Source organism: Taeniopygia guttata, chromosome 3, assembly GCF_048771995.1.
Source record: "Taeniopygia guttata chromosome 3, bTaeGut7.mat, whole genome shotgun sequence".
NCBI lineage: Eukaryota > Metazoa > Chordata > Aves > Passeriformes > Estrildidae > Taeniopygia > Taeniopygia guttata.
In genome coordinates this window covers 24,038,040-24,056,534 of record NC_133027.1, presented here as the reverse complement: position 1 = coordinate 24,056,534, position 18,495 = coordinate 24,038,040, and the positions used below count along the sequence as shown (strand labels likewise).

The following is an 18,495-nucleotide window of genomic DNA, read 5'->3' as shown; positions in this document are numbered from 1 at the left end:
AGCTAAACTCAAATTCAGTGTGTAGTAAGTAGAGAGATGCTCATTAAAAAGAAAGAGTTGGTCTTAGGTTCAAGGCCTATAGGCAAAAAGAACGAAGGAATGTAGTAAAAATAAAACCAGGAAAGTTTTGCTTGGTGTCATTTAATTTCCATGTATCATATTTACTCACTCTAACTCTTGTCTATAGAAAAATGTGGCAGCAAAGTAAGAAACTATGCAAAATATATGATTGGAAAAGTTTTTTCTTTTTTTTCTCATTGCCATCATTGTCTGTGATGACGACAGTGTGAGTAGTGTCTAGTTTGCATTTTCTGCTTAATGATGAGGCACTCCTGAACCAATGATTGTAATTGTTCTTTTTTATAATTTTGATTTCATGCTTTGGCTTGTTTTGCTTTTGGCACGCTACACTTGAATTCTAGTGCTTCAGATTTATTTTGCACTTTGCTTTTGTAATCTTTTTCTAGGATGGTGTTACCTGCAGGATACTATTTAAAGATCTTTCTAACAAGTGAGCGGTCAATTAATTGTGGTTTTGCTACCTATTCATAGTATATATATTATCTTTATAAATATGGCAGATTTTTAGCATGATATCTATAACTAATACCTAAAAGATTTTAATGGAAATAACTCTTACTACTTTATTAACAGTGTTTTTAAAATCTAAGTAGCAAATTATTCCTTGAGTATGAATATATGAATTTTCCTGGATTTCTCTCTTGACAAGGCAGCTGCCAAACATATTTTTTCTTCAGACTGTTGTAGTGGCTTAGGTTAATAGTCTGACCAAACATGTCAGACTGATCTGATATTCACCATGGCATTTTCAACTGCTCTTTCTTCTGCTAAATTTCCAGTGTTACAAGAGTAATGTTTACTCAAAAAGCATGTGCTTATTATGTAAATACTCAACAATACCAATATCATTAGCCTAAACTAGAGGGGTTAGCACCTCTCAGAAAACAAAATAGTATGATCAGAGATTTTCAAAAACGATGCCTTGAAGCAATGGCTTGAAAATATCACTGTAATTTAAGCAGAAGATATTGTTTCTGGCAGCTTGTGGCAGTACCAGCAAACTGTACAATCCTTGGTTTAAAATTTGAATTGGGTAGCACTGTGTAGTATTGTGTAGCAAGTTATTTTATTTTCTTAAAAGGGGATTATGTTTGAATAGTAACACTAATGAAAAGTCCAATATCTTTTTACTAATTAACATCCTGTGTTCAACGAGATGTTTTCCTTGTAGCTCCAGACTGTTGTCTCACCCTTTCAATGGGTGCCTCAGAAATGGATTTGTGTCCACCTCCCAAATTAACCATGGCTGATAATGTGATGTCATAAACCAGGCTTTAGCTTATATTTTTACTGCCCTATCTTTGATTTCCTGATCCTCTTCATCAGACAGATCATACCCTTCTACCTCACGCATCTTAATGGCCCTTAGCTGAAATCACTCAAATAAGTGTGTCAGTATTAGTGGGGACTTTTTGATTTTCTTTGAGTTTTTTATTGTTTATTTTTGTTTAAGTTTTCATTTGTTTGGGGTCTGTTTATTTTTTTGTTTTTTTCTATATTTCATTTTATTTCTCTTTTGGAACTACTATTCCTCTCAACTAATTTTATCTGTATAGAATTATGCAGGCAGCTAGGTCATCTTCCTTCAGAATCAATGAAGTCCTAGGTAGTGATTTATCTGATGAGATGTCTGTCTTACTTTACCATACTTCTGCCATTTTTTTTCAGTTACTAATAAAAACTTTTCATAAGACTAGTCCAAGATTTGGAACACACTGCTAGTAGTTTCCCTTGTCTGACATTTCCCTTTTGTGTAGTCAAATGATTAGGCAATTTATATCCACTGACTTATGAATTTCATCAGTACGTCATCCATTGTGTAATTTTAAATTCTTTGCTTCTCAAACATCAGAAAGTTAATGTAAATTTAAGAGGCTGCAACTGCAAAATCGTATGCGTTGTTCTGTTTGGTCGTAAGTGAATTTATTTCCTATATGAAGGACAGGGTTAGAATTACTCCAAAATCTTCTATTGAGTATCTTTTTTAATAGTAATGATACTATTTTGTAAACATTTAGAAGCTCGTACTTAATTCAGTAAAACATAGCAAAGGAAAATGCTTACAAGTATAAAATTATTTTTTCTTAAAATGCAAAATGTACTATTGTTGCAGCTGCTACCACCTGTCAGAAGGGACAAATTTTCTCCTGAGAAGTAGGAGACTTAAAACAGCACAATTTTTACTCATTATTCCTCAAAGTATTAAAAACCCCAGTCATGAGAAAACAATGACATCCCACAAATTCTTGTTATCATTAAGACATAAGAAGAGTATTCTTTATTATAAAAATTTTCATAGAACAGAAAATAATACATCCCAAATACACATATCCTGAGAGGAATCATACTCTGTCACCAAAGAGACAAGAAGAAGCAGCTAAAATTAAATGTAGCCATAAAGAACACATTAAAATTGCTTTACATATCCTGAAAAAATATTTCATTTTGTTTTACATATCCTGTGTAATATTTTGCATAAAGAGCAAAAAATGTTCAATGAGAACCGCAGTTATCATAACAATTCTTCTTTTTCATATGGTAACAAAACCAAAGCCCCTTACAGAATAGATGCTGACATGGAAGGAAAAGTGACTTATTTTGATAGGTGGAGTTTCATCATGGAATGACAGATCCCAGATCAAAGGACACAAATAGCATAAAAACTCTTAATAGTACCAAACATGGAAATTAAAAGATCAAAGTGCTCTCATCTGCAGTACTGAATAACACAGTTCCATCAAGAAATCAATAAAGGATAGGTTTTATTAGCCAACAGCACCAATAAAACTGCAGCTAAAGATCTGTAGCAGATAAAGTGAAACTTCATTAGGTTACTTAGTCCACATACCTCTTTCATTCTGTGATCAAATACAGGTTTCTAAGGAAAGGAGGTTGAATAATGACAGACTAATAAAACCAGTCACTAGAGTCTGCTAGTAAGGAAATTTAATAACACACCACCCTCCCACCCTCACAGCCCTTTTTCCAGCATTAAAAAAGTGACAGCTCACTAAAGAAAAAAAGAACAGACCAAGAAGGGAAATCAAATCTTTTCATCATAGTAGTTTTATGGGAAGTAAAAAGTGGTAGGAGAAACCAAAAACTGCACCAAAAAAGTTAGGTGGGTCTCTTCTCTGCCTTTTTTTTTTTTAACATATTTTGTACCCCCTTTAACTTCATTAAATATCCTCTCCTTTCCTATTTTACTTTCTTTCTTTATGAGTTTATATTTGGAACTTCAGTTCTCAGGTTTTTTTGGTTGTTTGAAACAGGGACCCTGCATTTACATTGACACTTGACCTCTGAGCAAAACTTACCTCTGTACACTATGATGGCTTTAAGAGCAATGTCAAGAAAGACAGCATTTTCAGTTGGTTTGTGTTCCATCTTGGCTGGAATTTGCCTTTTTATTCTATGTTAGTAGCAGAAGGAATTGCCAATAATCTTACACAGTTTTCTCACTTGCCTTTCACACTCCTATCTCATCTCAGTCCAGGCAGCCTTGTTCTTTTTGTCATGCTGGTAAATCTGGCAAGGTTTCTTTCATAGACATTAGACAAACAGGTTGGTTTAGATGTTCATTCAATGCAGGAGTTGAATTCTGGAGACAGGCTTACTCATTCATTTGCTTCATGCAGCTTAATTAAATCTGGAACACAAAAAAATAAGTTAAAAAATATTCCATCAAAAACAGATTCCTTTCATGTGGTTCTAGATTTAGTAGTCTCTACTAACATTCCCTGCAATGGCTTCTCTGAGAATCTTTGTCAAATAAGCCAAATTCTTTGTTTTTACCTTCTTTTCCCTTAAAATGTGACATTCCTTCCCTCAGCGTTTTTTTCCTCATCTCTTTTGAATAAACAGAACTCACTCACATCTTATGTTTTTCCTAGTTGCATAGATGGCTTCCCTGAAACTTATTACTATTTTGGTCTTTTTGGTTCTCCTGCTTTTTGTTCTGTCATCCATCCAAATAATAGTTACTGATTCTTAGCTATTTCATACATATCTTCCTTGTTTCTCTACCACTCACTACTTGGAGAGGTCAGAAACCTCCATATTAACACCTTGTTGGGGAATACCTAAGTACTGCTGTAGCCCATGCCAAGGCTGTTTCATAGGCATGGGAAATCTTCTGCAGTGGTTTGGTATTAAAACACTTCTCTAGCCACAAAGGGCATCAGAGGCTTGAGAAGCTGTCTCACCACAGACATCTTTTTCCACATTAAAACAGCAATTTGCAGAAGTCAGCACTTTAATGAAAAAAAGCTAAGTATTGCAAATTATTCTATATAAATATGAGCCAGTAACAATGTAGATACACCCAAATAAAAATACAATTCTAAGCAGCATGTTTAGCTAAAACTCTAATTCAAATTAATAAGAAAAATTGAAAATCAAGGTGGAAAGCATAAAACTAAAACACTTTCCTCTAATAGTATTTCTTTTATCATTGGCTTCCTCCCTTCAAATAATGTTATATCTGCTCACTCCATCTCTTCTTGTAGGTATTTCTGCAGAGCTTGTAGGCTGCCTGTAGATACAGATATCAGGGCCTTGCAGAGTACTTCAGTGTCCTGATGGTATCTAATATATGTTAAAAGTAAACCCCTAAGATTATTACCTGTGTGCAGATTTAAGATCCTGCACCATCTGTACATGTATGAGCAGCTAACAGCAGCTTCAGGCAGCTGTCACTAGACCAGATGCAGGAGTGAGATGTAATAGGCTAACAGATAATGCAGAGCATTGCCACTTTCCTACAGAAGTTTAATGGCAGAATTTGCCTAATAATTACCTTTCTTCTGGTAACTAAGCAATACTGATTGCTTGGTGCTAATGTACAAATATTATAATAAAATGTTAAGGGAAATTTTGATGAAATTGAAAGTATGAGCAAAAAAAATGCTTTGCTTATACCAATACACCATTTCTTTGGAAGGAGCGCTTAGAATGAGAACATTTTAAACTAGCAAAATATGACTCACCTGAATACAGGGTAAGTCATCCATAAGAAACAATTTGTTCCAAACTAAAAATGATATTACTATAGATAATCTCAATGATGATCATAAGGCCTGAAATGATATATATGTAAAGATTAAAGAACAGGAGAACAAGATGAAATGTTCGGACAGGAGGAGCTCAAGCATCAAATTATGCATCCTAGGGCAAACTTCTACTGAGGTGACTTAAAATATAAGCATGAAAAATGCTCAGAGAGAAAGATGAAATATCTCTCAAGGTGTATTTCTAACTTGCTCTTGGAATGCAATATTTCAGGCTGAAGCTCCCAAAATTTTTTCATCATTAAATTTAACAAGAGATTGTTCTGCTTCATTACTTCTGAATTTGTTGAAGATCTGATTAGAGGGCGCACTGATAAGGTGATACCATAGAGAGGGCACTTTGAGGGTAATCATTAAAATCTGTATGCATACCAGCAACTTGAGGTAGATCACAATAGGAATTCAGCACGCTAAGTGGCACCATATACTGCAGTAGAATGTGTACAAGGGAGGCATATTCTCAAAATAAGTTGATATTTCAACATAAAGTTTTTTGCTTTAAAAGTTAAGGAAAGAATCCTGGTAATAAAAGTCACAGTAGTCTGAGATTCGTTAACTGCCATACCAAAGAAATACAATGGCAAATGCTAGTGTGGAAAAACAAAGATATCAAAAATGTGATAGATAAATATTCTTGCATGGGTGAAAAAGTCAGCAAAGATACAAAATTACAGGCTTCAGTGTATACTAACAAATAGCTTCAGCTTTCACAGGTGCATCATGAACTTTCTGAGGGATTATGGATCTTTGCCATGGTACGTGATCCTTGTTTGTCCTAGTTTAGGGCAAATTTGGGGAAAGCCCTCTGAAAGGAGCCCCCAGGAAATAAACCCCCATGGCCCCTCCCCACCCACCTGGTTCAGGGAAAAATTTCCTCTGAGAGAGAAGTGGAAAAGAACCTGTTCATTCAACGAACAAAGCACTCCCCAGCACCAAAACAATTAACAACACCAGATGACAACAAAACTCTTTCACCACTCTGAAGAGATGAACAAATCCAGAAAGTCTTTCCTGGGAGTGGTCGCCTGGGTCTGGACGCTGGGGATTGCTCTCCAGCACTGGGGATGACTGCTGCAGATCACAAAATGCAGGCTCCTGGTGTTCCTTGGTGTTTCCCAGATCCCAGTCCAGGCAGGTTGGATGGTATTCAGGAAGAGGAAAGGAGAAAGCAACAGTCCAGGGAAAGAATTGGACTGCTTAGCTGAACTAACTAGGAAGCAAGCAAAGCAAGCAAGCCAAGCAAGCAAGAAAGCAAAGCAAGCCAGACAGCCAGCCCTAGCCTTTTCTAGACAGCAGAGCATGGGGGGAGGTGAACCAGATGATAACAAGGCAAAACAAACCTCCACTTTCAGAGTCAGTTCTGAAAGCACAGAACATAGCATCAAACGTAAGCAGATTGGAGATACAAACACCATAACGTCACCCTAGAACATTGTTACAGGGTAAGAAAGAAGCTGTGCTACTGCTTTCCCATCCAGTCCCACCTGTGTACACTCTAAATGGATTCACTGATGAAAGTCCATGTCTCCATATCTTGATTGCCTATGTCAGGTATTCTTGTATGCTCAGTGCCTCCCTCTTTTCTCTGACAGCCCACTCATACTCTACATAGGAATTATGTTTAAATTTAAGCATTGAACTACACAGATAACTGAAGGTTTTGAATACTGCAAAAATATGTCCAAAGGAGATGGCAAGTGACATAATGAAGAAAAATATGAGTATATGATGCTTAATACAATAAGTACAGAGTTGGCCCAAGGTACTCACATAATTCTCAAAGGTTTCCAGAATTGATCATAATTTCATATTAGTAGCAGCAACAGCTTCAAGTGCTGCTTGAAAATATCAAAACTAGTTATCTTGAAAATAGTTTTTTTTAAAAGTTAAATTTAGATAAAATGGACTTTATGACTCACTGAAATACCCACTAGATTTCTTTCTCATAAAGGACAAACAAACCAAGCAGCAGTTTTGACAGGAGGTATTCAAGTAAAAAAATGATACATACTGTACCAAACTTTGAATATGATGGGTAGGAATAATAGACAGACTTCAAAGGTTTGTATAGAAAAGAAGAATGTCATAACTCTTGGGAGTAAAAACATAGGAGCAGAAAGTTAATATGGTGAGCTTTGTGCAGATAGTCTAAAACTGTCAAAGCCTGACCCCTTTAAAATAGAGTTGTCAGAACAATTAACTTCAGGGAAAAAAACCAAAGTCATAATAAGGTGACAGTGAAGGAAAATCCTTTCCTCAGTTCTGAAACAGGATACATTATTTTATCAATAGAAAAGTCTCACAGAGACATATTTTTAATATGTGTAACATATAAAATACTCTGAAAATATTCTTTAAGCTGAACAGGTACGTAGTTTGGAAAGAAACAGAAGGTGAAGGGAAGGTGTCACTTGACTGATCAATAACTTTTGCATTTGGAACTTCATCAGTTGTTCCTCCTTAAGTACAGCTTTTTGTCTTAAAGAAACATTTCCAGTAGAATTCCAAGTGATCTGGACATTATCTAAGATTATTTTGCCAAAGTGTATTGCTCAAAGTAAGAAAATTGCACATTATTTTAAGTTTCTTTTGATTTGACATGTTTAAATAAATCCATCCTATTCCCCCAACTCTGGATCTGTCTACAACTTGCAATGTACTTCAATTCCTACAGTCACAGAATTACGGAATACTTTGGGTTGGAAGGGGCCTTTAAAGGTCATCCTGTCCAATGCCCCCTGCATGAGCTGTGACATCTTCAACTCTATCCCATTTCTCAGAGGACTATCCGACCTAAACTTGAATGTTTCCATGTTTTCAGGGATGAGGCATCATCTCTCTGGGAAACTGTTCCACTATTTCACCACCCTCAAAATAAAAAACTTCTTCCTTTTATCTAGTTTAACTCTACCCCCAGGTTTAAAACCATAGCCCCTTGTCCTATTGCAATGTGCCTTACTAGGTAGTCTGTTCCAACCTTTCTTATAAACCCCTTTCAAGCACTGGATTGAAATCAAGTACTGAATTGAATTGTGATCTGAATGTTCTTCATAATTTTTTTAGGATTTCAATCATTAGCATGTATTTTATATTGAGCAATTAAAAAAAAAAAAAAACCAACCAAAACAAAAAAACAGATCATCCAGCCTAGGTGAAAGAGATAATGAAAATCTACAAAGCCATGTCAGTATTCCAATTTTTCTTGTGTATCATAAGCCATATTTGCAGCTTCACACATTTCTAGAGTAAAGTTCTGGGAACAAATATTCAGTCTTCCCTACAGAAGGAACACAGACACCATATAAACACTTTGTTAAATACACTTATATTTAGACAGTAAGGTTTTTTTTTGTTTTTTTTAAGATATCTCCCTATTGCTGCTAAAGGACAAATCTGCTGTTTGTATCTATTCAAATATTTCCTAGCATATTTTCTTTTGCCTTAAGGCCTTTGCCTAAGGTGGAACTACCAAAAAAGGCTGGGTAGGGGATTTTTCAGCTGGCAATACTACTGTAATCCAATTTGTAAAAACGTTAAAAGAAGCTCTAGAAATTGATATATTTCCCCCCTTCAGGCAATTTTTGCCTGTTGCACGGTTTCTAAGCTGCTTGTTATTCCATTTACACTGGCTTCGTGCCACTGGTTTTCATAGAGGTGCCATGATACACTAATATAATCTGAGCCTTATAAAAGCTAGAGAAGTAGAAATGTGGGTGATATTACAGTTATTAGTACCTGGCCTGTAAAAAGAGTCCTCTTCACAGACTTTCCCCCTGTCTAAATCTCATTTAGTAGAGGCATAAAATACAATTTGTTTTCCTTTGATAGGGTTTCAAGGGTTTGGGAGTTCCAGTCTGTTTTTTTGGTTTTGAGGTGGCTTTTGGGTGTTTTTAGTATTTTGTGGGTTTTTTTGGTGTGGTTTTTTTTTTATTATTATTTGTTTTGGGGTTTTTTTTGAGGGGGGAGGTTTTGTGGTTCTGTTTGTTTGGGATTTGTTGTTTTTTTTTTTTTTTTCCAACTGAAGAATTCTGTACATTTTTCATTTCCAAGCAACTCACAGGTGGGAGCAAGGATATAATTTACAGTCTTATGGATGTTCTATAATGGATTTGTAGAACACAGTTTCAAATAAAATTCATCTTCATTTATTCTGAAGTTGAAACAATGGCTTGTTGATGCAAAATTGTTCCCAGCCTGATGTGGCGCTCTCTCTAAAGCCTTCTGATGTAGGAAAGGCAAACTGGCTTCACAAAAGTTATGTAAAATAACAGATACATATATACACTTGTGTGGATTAATAGGTCACATCTTTCAAAAAAGATGACTGATGTGGCATCCATATGAGTAAACAGATATAACTCACATAATGAAGCTTAAAATGACTAGTGCAAATGTTTTCTAAGAACATACCTTAAACTGTTTGACAAAGCATGGGTGACAAAATCCCTGAGAGATCATTGTTTTCCTGACTCTATTTATGGTTATGTAGTCAAGTAACCTGGAATACATTACTTTACTTAGAAGTTTCAGCTGTTTTTTTTCTCAAGTACAAAAAGTCATTAGCTTTGTAGTAAGTAAAATAACTTACTACTTTTAAAAGTAAAACATTAGTTTTAGTACTCTGGCAGTAATGGTTAGGGTATCACTTTGATTTTTGGCACTCTACAGTGTTGATTTCTTTTTATCCAGTTTTACAAAATATTAGCTGATGTTTTCTTTCCATGTCATTTAGCACAGTGACATATGAAATAATGTATGTGGCTGCATTTTGTATATATTATGTAGAAATAGTAAGAAAATAGAAGGCACTTCTGCATGGCCATAGTGTGATGCTGTGGCCCACTGGTTCATTTATTCAGCAGTCACCAGTCCTGGTGACTGCCAGGCACCTGTGACATGAACCAGCTGTTTTTCTCTGTTGGTGCCTGTGACTGTGGGGAAGTGCTGTGATTTCCCATTGGGCAAAAGCCCTTCTTTGCATGAGTAACAACCCCACCAGCAGCCAGTGCTCCCCACATGGTACCACTGGGCTAGAGCCACTGGAACCTTGCTGGTGACCTTGCTTTTGCCAGCAGCTGCACCCCCTGGAGGTCCCTAGCCCACCTCCCACACCTGGGAGTTGCCATCTCTTCAGTTCCCCTCCTGACCCTGTGCTGGTTTGGCATTGGACAGGTCATGCCATGTGTTCCTGCTCCCTTAGGGACTCACGGACCTGTGGTCACAGGCTGCTCTGCACCAGCAGGGCTTCCCACAGCAGATGTGTGCCTTTGCTGCCAAGGCTCTTTGGTGGCACCAGAAAACCAATTGCTTTTCCTTGAGGCCGAATACATCAAAAGCATTCAGCTTGTAGTTTATTTCTGCTTATTGAATGAACCTTGGTGTGTTTGGATAAAAAGGAACCTTCCTCTATGTCCTAGGGTGACTATATGATGCTGATTTGTATCCCCACTCATCTGTTTTGCACCTGTAAAACAGGTTCCAAGAGCAAAGGGTGGGGAGAGAAGAAGCATGAAGTTTTCAGAAACTGCCCTCACTCCTTCACATTCCTTTTCCTGGGCTGTATAGTCTACAGCATAGACAGTTGGAGAGAGCTCTCCTTTGCTTTTTGTTTAGTTTTTAGCTAGCTGAGGCAGAGAAGTTCCCTGAACTGTGGGTTTTTTGGAACTGTTCTAACCTGCTCTGGACTGAAAACCCAGAAAAACACCTGGAGCTCATGCCTGTGGCTCACCAGGGCCTAGGATGTGGCATTTTCCAGCAACAGAGGGACTGATAAGAGACTGAGCAAGCCAAGTTACACCCCACAACGAGAACTTTCTCAATTGGCCATCTCTTCAGAACAGCGAGAAGTTTTATTTTTTAATATTATTCATTTTTTATACTTGTGAATACTTTGCTTATTAAATTTCTTTTTCCACTTTTCTCCAAGGAAATCTTTTCCCCCGTCGGCTGGGGGAGGGGCACTTGAATCTGCTTTCTAGTGGGTCCCCTTTTGGAGTTTGCTCCCAAACTTGCCCTAAATCAGGACATTCTACTAGCAGCATTTTAATGTTAGAATTCCTGCAATTTATTTTAGTTCTGCTTCAGCAGTTTGCTGTCTTTATCTTCCATTTTTCTGTGACTTAAAGAAAATAATTGAATCTAGGAACAGTGGGACTAAAAAGAAATTAAATATATATTTATTTTCTGTGAGAGAAAATCAATTATAAATTATGGATCTTGTACTAATCTTATAGTAGCTTCGTCTTTTACCTTTATGCATGAGATGCTGTCTCAGGTTTTAAATCTCGACTTCCTTTAGGCAACAGAATGGATATACATTATTAAGATAAGGCTTCTGTGATTTCACGTGTGGCAGGTAAAAGCCTGGTATTTTGGAATGGCTGTGCTGATCTTTTGGCTTCACGTACCATTTGGTGTCTTACCCTGTGGGTAATTCTTCTTATTGCTGACAGCCAGTGGCTTTGTAAAAGGTCACGTTATGGATATATGTCCTGTAAATGTGCCGTCATAGCACTGCTGCTGTTTTCTGTGGAATAATTGGAGTTACTACCTTCTTGTAAATAACTACCGTAGCTTCTCTTCTGTCCAGATATTCAGGTAGTTTAAACTGATTCCGATTATTAATTAGTAAGATAACATATTAATTATTTGACTTTTTAATTCATAGATTGAGGTGCACTGAAGTGTTCTCTGCTGATATCATAGAGCCTGTACGGGTTGTGGGTGCCCAGACTCCCAGCGAGCGCTGTGGGCTCCGTGAGGGGAGGCCGGCCTGCCCCAGCCGGACACAGCCGGATCCAGCTGGATCCAACCGCCCTCTGCAGGGCGTGGCTGAGCCATGGCCGGGGCAGGGGTACCTCAGGAAACACGTGTAAGAAAGGAGAGAAAACACCACAGAGAAAAAGAGGGGAAAAACAAGCGAAACAGCTGTGAGACCTCCAAGGTGTGAGAAGCTGGGGGAGGAGGTGGCATAGGCACCAGAGCAGAGATTCCCCTGGTGGCCTGTGGAAGAGGCCATGGTGGAGCAAGACGAGGATGTTTCCTGAAGAAACTGCAGCCTTTGGAAAGCTCATGCTGGAGCAAGGTAAAACTGTGAGGTGGCAAAAGCTGCAGAGCAGCTGTGGATGAGCCCCAGCCCCATTCCCAACACTAGCTAAAGGAAGAGGTGGAGGAGTTGGGAAGGCAGAAATAAAATTGAGCCTGGGGAGGAAGGGTTTTGATTAATCTACCCTTGTTTCTCAGAGTCCAAACATATTTTAACTGGTAATAAAATAAACTAATTTTCCCCAGGTCAAATCTATTTAGCTCATGACAATAATTAGTATTTGATCTCCTTGTCTGTGTGTGATCTCCTGACCCAGGAACATTTGTGGCTAATTTTCTCCTCCCCTTGTGTTGATGAGGTGCTGTGGTGTGACACTGGCCAAATGCCAGGCACCCATGGAAGTGCTTCACTACTCTCTCCTGCTACAGTTGGGCAGAGGAGAGGGAAAAAAATGTAGGGCTCATGAGTTAAGTATTGGGAGAAAAAAAACACTAAGAGCAATACAGGTTCAAATGTAAAGGTATAAAGTAAATTTATTTACTTAAATATAGTCAGAAGAAGATAACGAGAAATAAAATAAGCCTTTAAAACACTTTTTTTCCCCCCTCAGCCCCTCCTTCCTTCCCACTGACAGCACAGGGAGACGGGGTGTGTGGGTTTTGGTCAGTTCATCAGTCAAGTTCAGCTTGTCAGGGAGAGAAGTCTTTTTTCTTTTATGCTGTGGTTTTCTGTTATGCTGTGAGGTCCCTTCCATGGGCAAACAGTCATCCCAAAACTGTCCTGGCATGGATCACTTATCCACAGGTGCAGTCTTTTAAGGATACGCTGCTCTAGTTTGGAAGCAAGGGCACTCTCCCTCTGGAAGCAGGGGCCCTCTCTACATATTCCAGTCTCCCACTAGATCACAGCTTTCTCTGTCATGCACCCCCTCTGACATGAGCACTTTTCCTATGGGCTGCTAGTGGATTTCTGCATTCCCTGCATTCCCTGTGGACTTCATGCATTACATGGGAACAGTTTGTTTCACAATAGTCCTCACCATGCCTTGCAGAAGAATTGCAGCTCCAATGCTTGAAACAGCTTCTCCCCCTCCCCCTTTTTTTCCACTTACATTGGTGTTGCTATCTTGTTTTCCCTCGCGTCTTCACTTCCTTCTCTTCTCTGACCAGAAGAACTGCTGCTGGTAGGTACCATAATAAGTTCCACTAATTTAAAGATTTTTGCAAAATTTCACAGAGTCGAGAAGTCTATGTTGTCTAAGTTCTGCATCAGGGAATCACTTGTCATGCTTCTGCTGCCAGCCAGGTGGCCCCGCCACCACTGCATGGGCAGCACCTGCCGCCCTGGTTCTGGCACTATTTAACACCTCTCTTTGTGCGGGGCACCGGGAAGGGGAAGCTGCTGCCACTGCTGCCCCTGCCCCTGCAGCTGGCTAGGGGTGGCCAGGCAGGCATGACATAGAAGCCCCTGGGTAGTCTGCTGAATTTTTCTATTAAAGACTTTTCTGTAAATGTTTTTGGAATAGTGTTATTTAAAGATCTTGATAACGTCTGCAAATGTATGCCAACATTTCAAGTTGACATACTTGAATTTTTCTCACATATTTGCCTTTTCCTATAGTTACAACCAACCCCAGAAGATAAGGGTAACCCAGTTTCTTATTAATAGAAACCTTGGGGGTGGTTAGAGTCAAGCAAAGCTGAATGACTGGTGTTTATATGTGTAGGTTTTATTTTAGAACAATTGCATTGCAAAGGAAAGCAGGTGTGTAGCCCTCTTGACTGTTATTATCTTTAGTAACATAGCAATGTAAAAGCATAAAATAAACACTTTGGAAAATGTATATGGAAAAGAAAGAGAGAAGGAGAGGATAAGAGTAGAAAGATACCACTGCCCATGGATCCAGCAATGAGACTTGATTGTCTGTGTCTTGGTCAGAGTCATTGCCGTCTTGGTCTGTTGCAGGCGGGTAAAGCCTATGAAGCACGAACTCAGTGAGTTAAATCAACTTCAGCTTTAGGTGGAAAGCCCTCGTACCACCCCTAGGGATGGGCATTTTACACTGTAGCAGCACCGCGGGTCTCTCAGAGTCCTCTAGTGGAAACCCCCAGAACTGAGATGGACACGCTTCTGGAGTCGTGGGTTTACGACACCTTCCAGGATATTGCCTCTCTTGTCAGCATGGTTGGGCCAGTTATGGCTGGGCCAGATTATGCCAAATCTGAAGGGATGAATACCTTCAGACCTACATATGAACATCCCCTGTGAATGTAAATTTCCATGGCTGCCTCAACAAAGGTAAATGGGAAGCAGATTTACAACTGAGCCAGTTGTGAAACAGGAGGACATTAACAGTAAAGTGTACTGCCCTGCCTCTGCAGGATCTGCTTCTTACCTGCCTTCTCCCTTACCTGGCCCAAAACCCAGCACACATATAACTCCTTGTCCCCCTTGGGTAAGCAGATGTGCAAACCTGGCCTGGCAAAAGCACCCTGCTGCCTCCACAAATGGCAAGAATGCTTTAAGTCATTAACCATTAACATTCTAGTCTCTCACACTTGTAAGTCTGCAAAACCTTTAAGTGCACTAACTTAGGGTATAACAGAATGTGTTTATCTTCCTTTAATGTGAAGTGCAATGTCAGCCTAAAGAATGATCTTTGGTGTTTGGCTCCTAATAATCCATATTGTAGGAGTGACACTTATTGTAGCAGAATCAAAGCAGGTTGGTGTAGAAATCATACAAAGAATTCAGGATGTCCACTCAAAGCTCAGATAAGTTAATTTATATGAACCAAATCCAGACCAAGCAGAGAAAACAGGAATAAGGGAGCAAAAGCTTTGTAGTGCTGCACTGATATAACTTTTTTGTTTTTTTGTCTTTTTATTGTGGGGTCTTTTTTTAGTTCTCCCATGCAGTGTGAAATGTTGAGGCTAGCTGCTTCTGACTCAAGCTGATTTTCCTTTCTTCCCCTACAATGCATGCTAGTTTCCTGTAATTTAGCAAGAAATGTTAGATGCAGGAAATACTTGTGCTATCCAGAAAAACTCCAAAGCCCATCCCTTAAAACAAGAACTCTTTGAATCATTTCTCAAAGAAAAGCGAGACATATAAGATCAGACATATAAGATCAGAAAATGCATACCTAAGTTAAAAATTAACTGTCAGCGAGTACACTCCAGATGTAGGGCAGAAGAGATAAACACTCTAATTTATTAAATAGAACAAGAGGCACATTTCCCTAAAAACTGCAATGTCTAGTGAAGGTGAGAGGCCATACAAAAGCATGAACATAAGATGTGGCAAGCCTTATGGTAGTTCTGCAGTTTGAAGACTAAGGGGAAAATCACCCTAGTTATTTCTGGAATTGGAGTAAATGAGGTAGAAAAGAATAGGAATATTAGGTTGACAAGTACATAGAAGGTAAAAAGATTAGAGTAAACAGCTAATTACCATATGGGAGAAAATGTTGTTTAAAATGAAAGGGAAAAAATGCAGAAAGCTTTTTGATTACTAGTGTTGCCTTGACTGTATGCTTTTATGTGTATTTAAAGCAGCTCTTGCTTTGATCTCTTCTATTTGTTTTCCAAAGCTCAAAATTGGCAAGAGATGGGGAACCACCTGACTGGTGCAATTGAAGCATGGAGTTCCTCCTATGTGTTTTTATATATGAAAGTGGTCTTTAACAAGCCTAATTTTGCAAAGAACATCTAGTTCAGTGACACTGGTCTATTAGTATATTACTTACAGTTATTTCTCTTCTGTAGCTCTGGATGCCAATTAATGACCTATAACTTAATTGTACCGTAAATTGAAGGGACAATATATATATATATATATATATATATATATATATATATATATATATATATATATATATTTTTTTTTTTTTTTTTTTTATGATCTGTTTCAATGTCTAAGAAGCTTTTTCAGGGTGAAACCAGAAAAAAAAGCTGGTTTTCTGGCAGGGTTATCCTATACATACTCAATCACATATCCCTGCTGCATGATACAGAAATTAACTAGTGATCAGCAAAGCTACCAGTATAGGATTTTTTTTTGTGGGACAGTAATTGTGTCTTATATTTTACTTACAAGAAATTAATCATTAAAAAACATCTCACTAGTATCAGCCAGGTCTAACAAATTGTGTTTAGTGATGTTTCAATAAAGGATCTAAACATTTTTCTTCAATCAATTTTACCCTCAAAAATATCCAGATTTTAGGAAATTGTATTATAATGAATATTGCAATGTAATTATAGCTTATCCAAAATTCCATTTTTTATGCAAAGGCAAGACTACTAGTAAGAGGGGAAATGTAAGATAATTTTTTCTGAAGCTCTTAAATGGAAGTGTGGTGGTTTGTGTGTTTTCTAGTAAATTAATGTTTTTCACACTGAGCATATGACAGCCATGGTTTTTCTGAAGCAGTACCAGGAGGATATACAGGATAGTCTAAGCTATGTCAAATTGTAGGAAATATCTCTGAGTGAGTCAAGACTTGAGTTTCTACTTCTAGGTGTCCTAAATTTACCTGTCTTCATCTTAAAATGAATCCTCACACACAAAAAAAAGGTCATCAGTAGGTACAAACAGGTCTTTCTTTCATTGTTTTCTGGAGAGCACATATATGTGTTAATATAGGAGAGTTTTAAAGGTCAAGGAGACGTTTGAAATTTTGTAGTGAGTTTTTAGAGATGCATCAGGGTAAAGTCCATGATGTGTTTGCACTTCAGATGTAAAAACATTGTGTTTATCATAATGCTCATCACATCTACTGATGGGCTTTATTATAAAATGTTAGTAATTTGTGCCTTTTTATTACACAGGTTATCTGGATTTCAGCTTCCATCATCTATTGTGAGCACAGGATCTATCCTCACTCTCTCTTTCACCACAGATTTTGCTGTCAGTGCCCAAGGCTTCAAAGCTATCTATGAAGGTAAGAACTCTCCTTACTGGGTGTTCATTATACTTAATACATGCTTTTCATGTTGAAATGTGGTGCTACAATTCTATTTGGGATTTGAGTAATCAGCTGGTATTGCATTAACTGTGGGATGTATTTTGTAGCATATTTAAAATGTTACTTTTTTATGGACGTAGTTTTGAATTTTCAATTGAATTTTAACTGACTCTTTAAATTAAGTAAACTAAACTGCAGTTTCTGATGGGTTTTTTAAATGAAATTTGTTAGGTCTCCAAAGCTGGATTCAGAGATGGATTCATTTAAATGGTTTTCTTATTATTTCTTAAATTTTTTTTGAAGCATCTTTAGGGAATATATAACTTAAGGGGTGTAATGATAAAAATGAGAGGAAATATGGGTCCTAAATGGTCATGGCAATGAATCACTAATATTTTCCTTGTGTAAAATTAAAAAGATGACAATAAAAATATATATCTATATAAAATTAACAACAAACAAAAATACAGTTGAAACTTACTCTGTGGAAGGTGTAAGACTGCAGTGAAGATAAAAGTTCTTGTTAGAAATAAGACCAAGCATTTCTTGTATCTACCAAGAATTATACTCATTAAAATGGAATGATACCTTTCGTACAGCTCAAAGTATTAAGGAAATGATTTTATGAGAAATGCAGCTTTTGTTTGGGAAAGTTAACAGGTACAGTGATATTAAATCACTTGCTTGTTGGATTATAAGGCTGTTTTGGGTGTAATTCAGGATTGTTTTCAAACTGAGTGTGTGGTGTTGCTTTGGTTGTTTTGGGGTTCTGTGTGTGTTTGGATTTTTTTTTCTGCCTTTTTTATTTATTTATTCATTCATGGTAAATGCAGGGCTTCTAATACTTAAAGTTGTAGAAGGCTCATTTTTAGTTTACTTCTCAAACTCCAAGTTATATTTTCTATGGTTTCATAGATCTAATCCTTGACTGATAGTGTTTATTCTGAAAAAATTGCCTATAATCATTCAAGTGCCTGAAATGTTTTCATGATGCAGTTGATGTGGAACTGAATGTAGAAAGTAGTAGAGTTTGATGGTAGCTCTTTACGAGGAACAGAACTTGCAAGTGTGTAAATCCATTACGCTGGTCACCACTTTAGAGAAAGTCACAGTACCTTAGAGACCACAGGTACCTTCAGATGCTTGGTGAGCTTTGATCATGTTTTTCTAGGACTGTTGAAACTTTACATTCCTTTCTTGACAGTGGCAAAATCTACTCCCTATTAAGATATATCCTTCTTTCATATCTCATTAAAGTTTTGAAATGATAGTGTTTTTTAAAGTCTCTTCTTGAATTCAGTATGCATATTGAGTGGATTACAGAGGTGTGA

General features: G+C 37.6%; 1 protein-coding gene across 2 annotated transcripts in view; it reads left to right on the top strand.

Annotated features, from left to right (window-relative positions):
* CSMD1 (CUB and Sushi multiple domains 1) overlaps positions 1-18,495 on the top strand; it is a 1,058,834-nt gene that overhangs the window by 311,648 nt on the left and 728,691 nt on the right. For both annotated transcript variants that reach the window (XM_030269463.4, XM_030269462.4), the window contains exon 3: positions 17,028-17,140. In XM_030269463.4, coding sequence (XP_030125323.4) covers positions 17,028-17,140 — 113 coding nt within the window. The remainder of the gene's footprint in view (positions 1-17,027; positions 17,141-18,495) is intronic.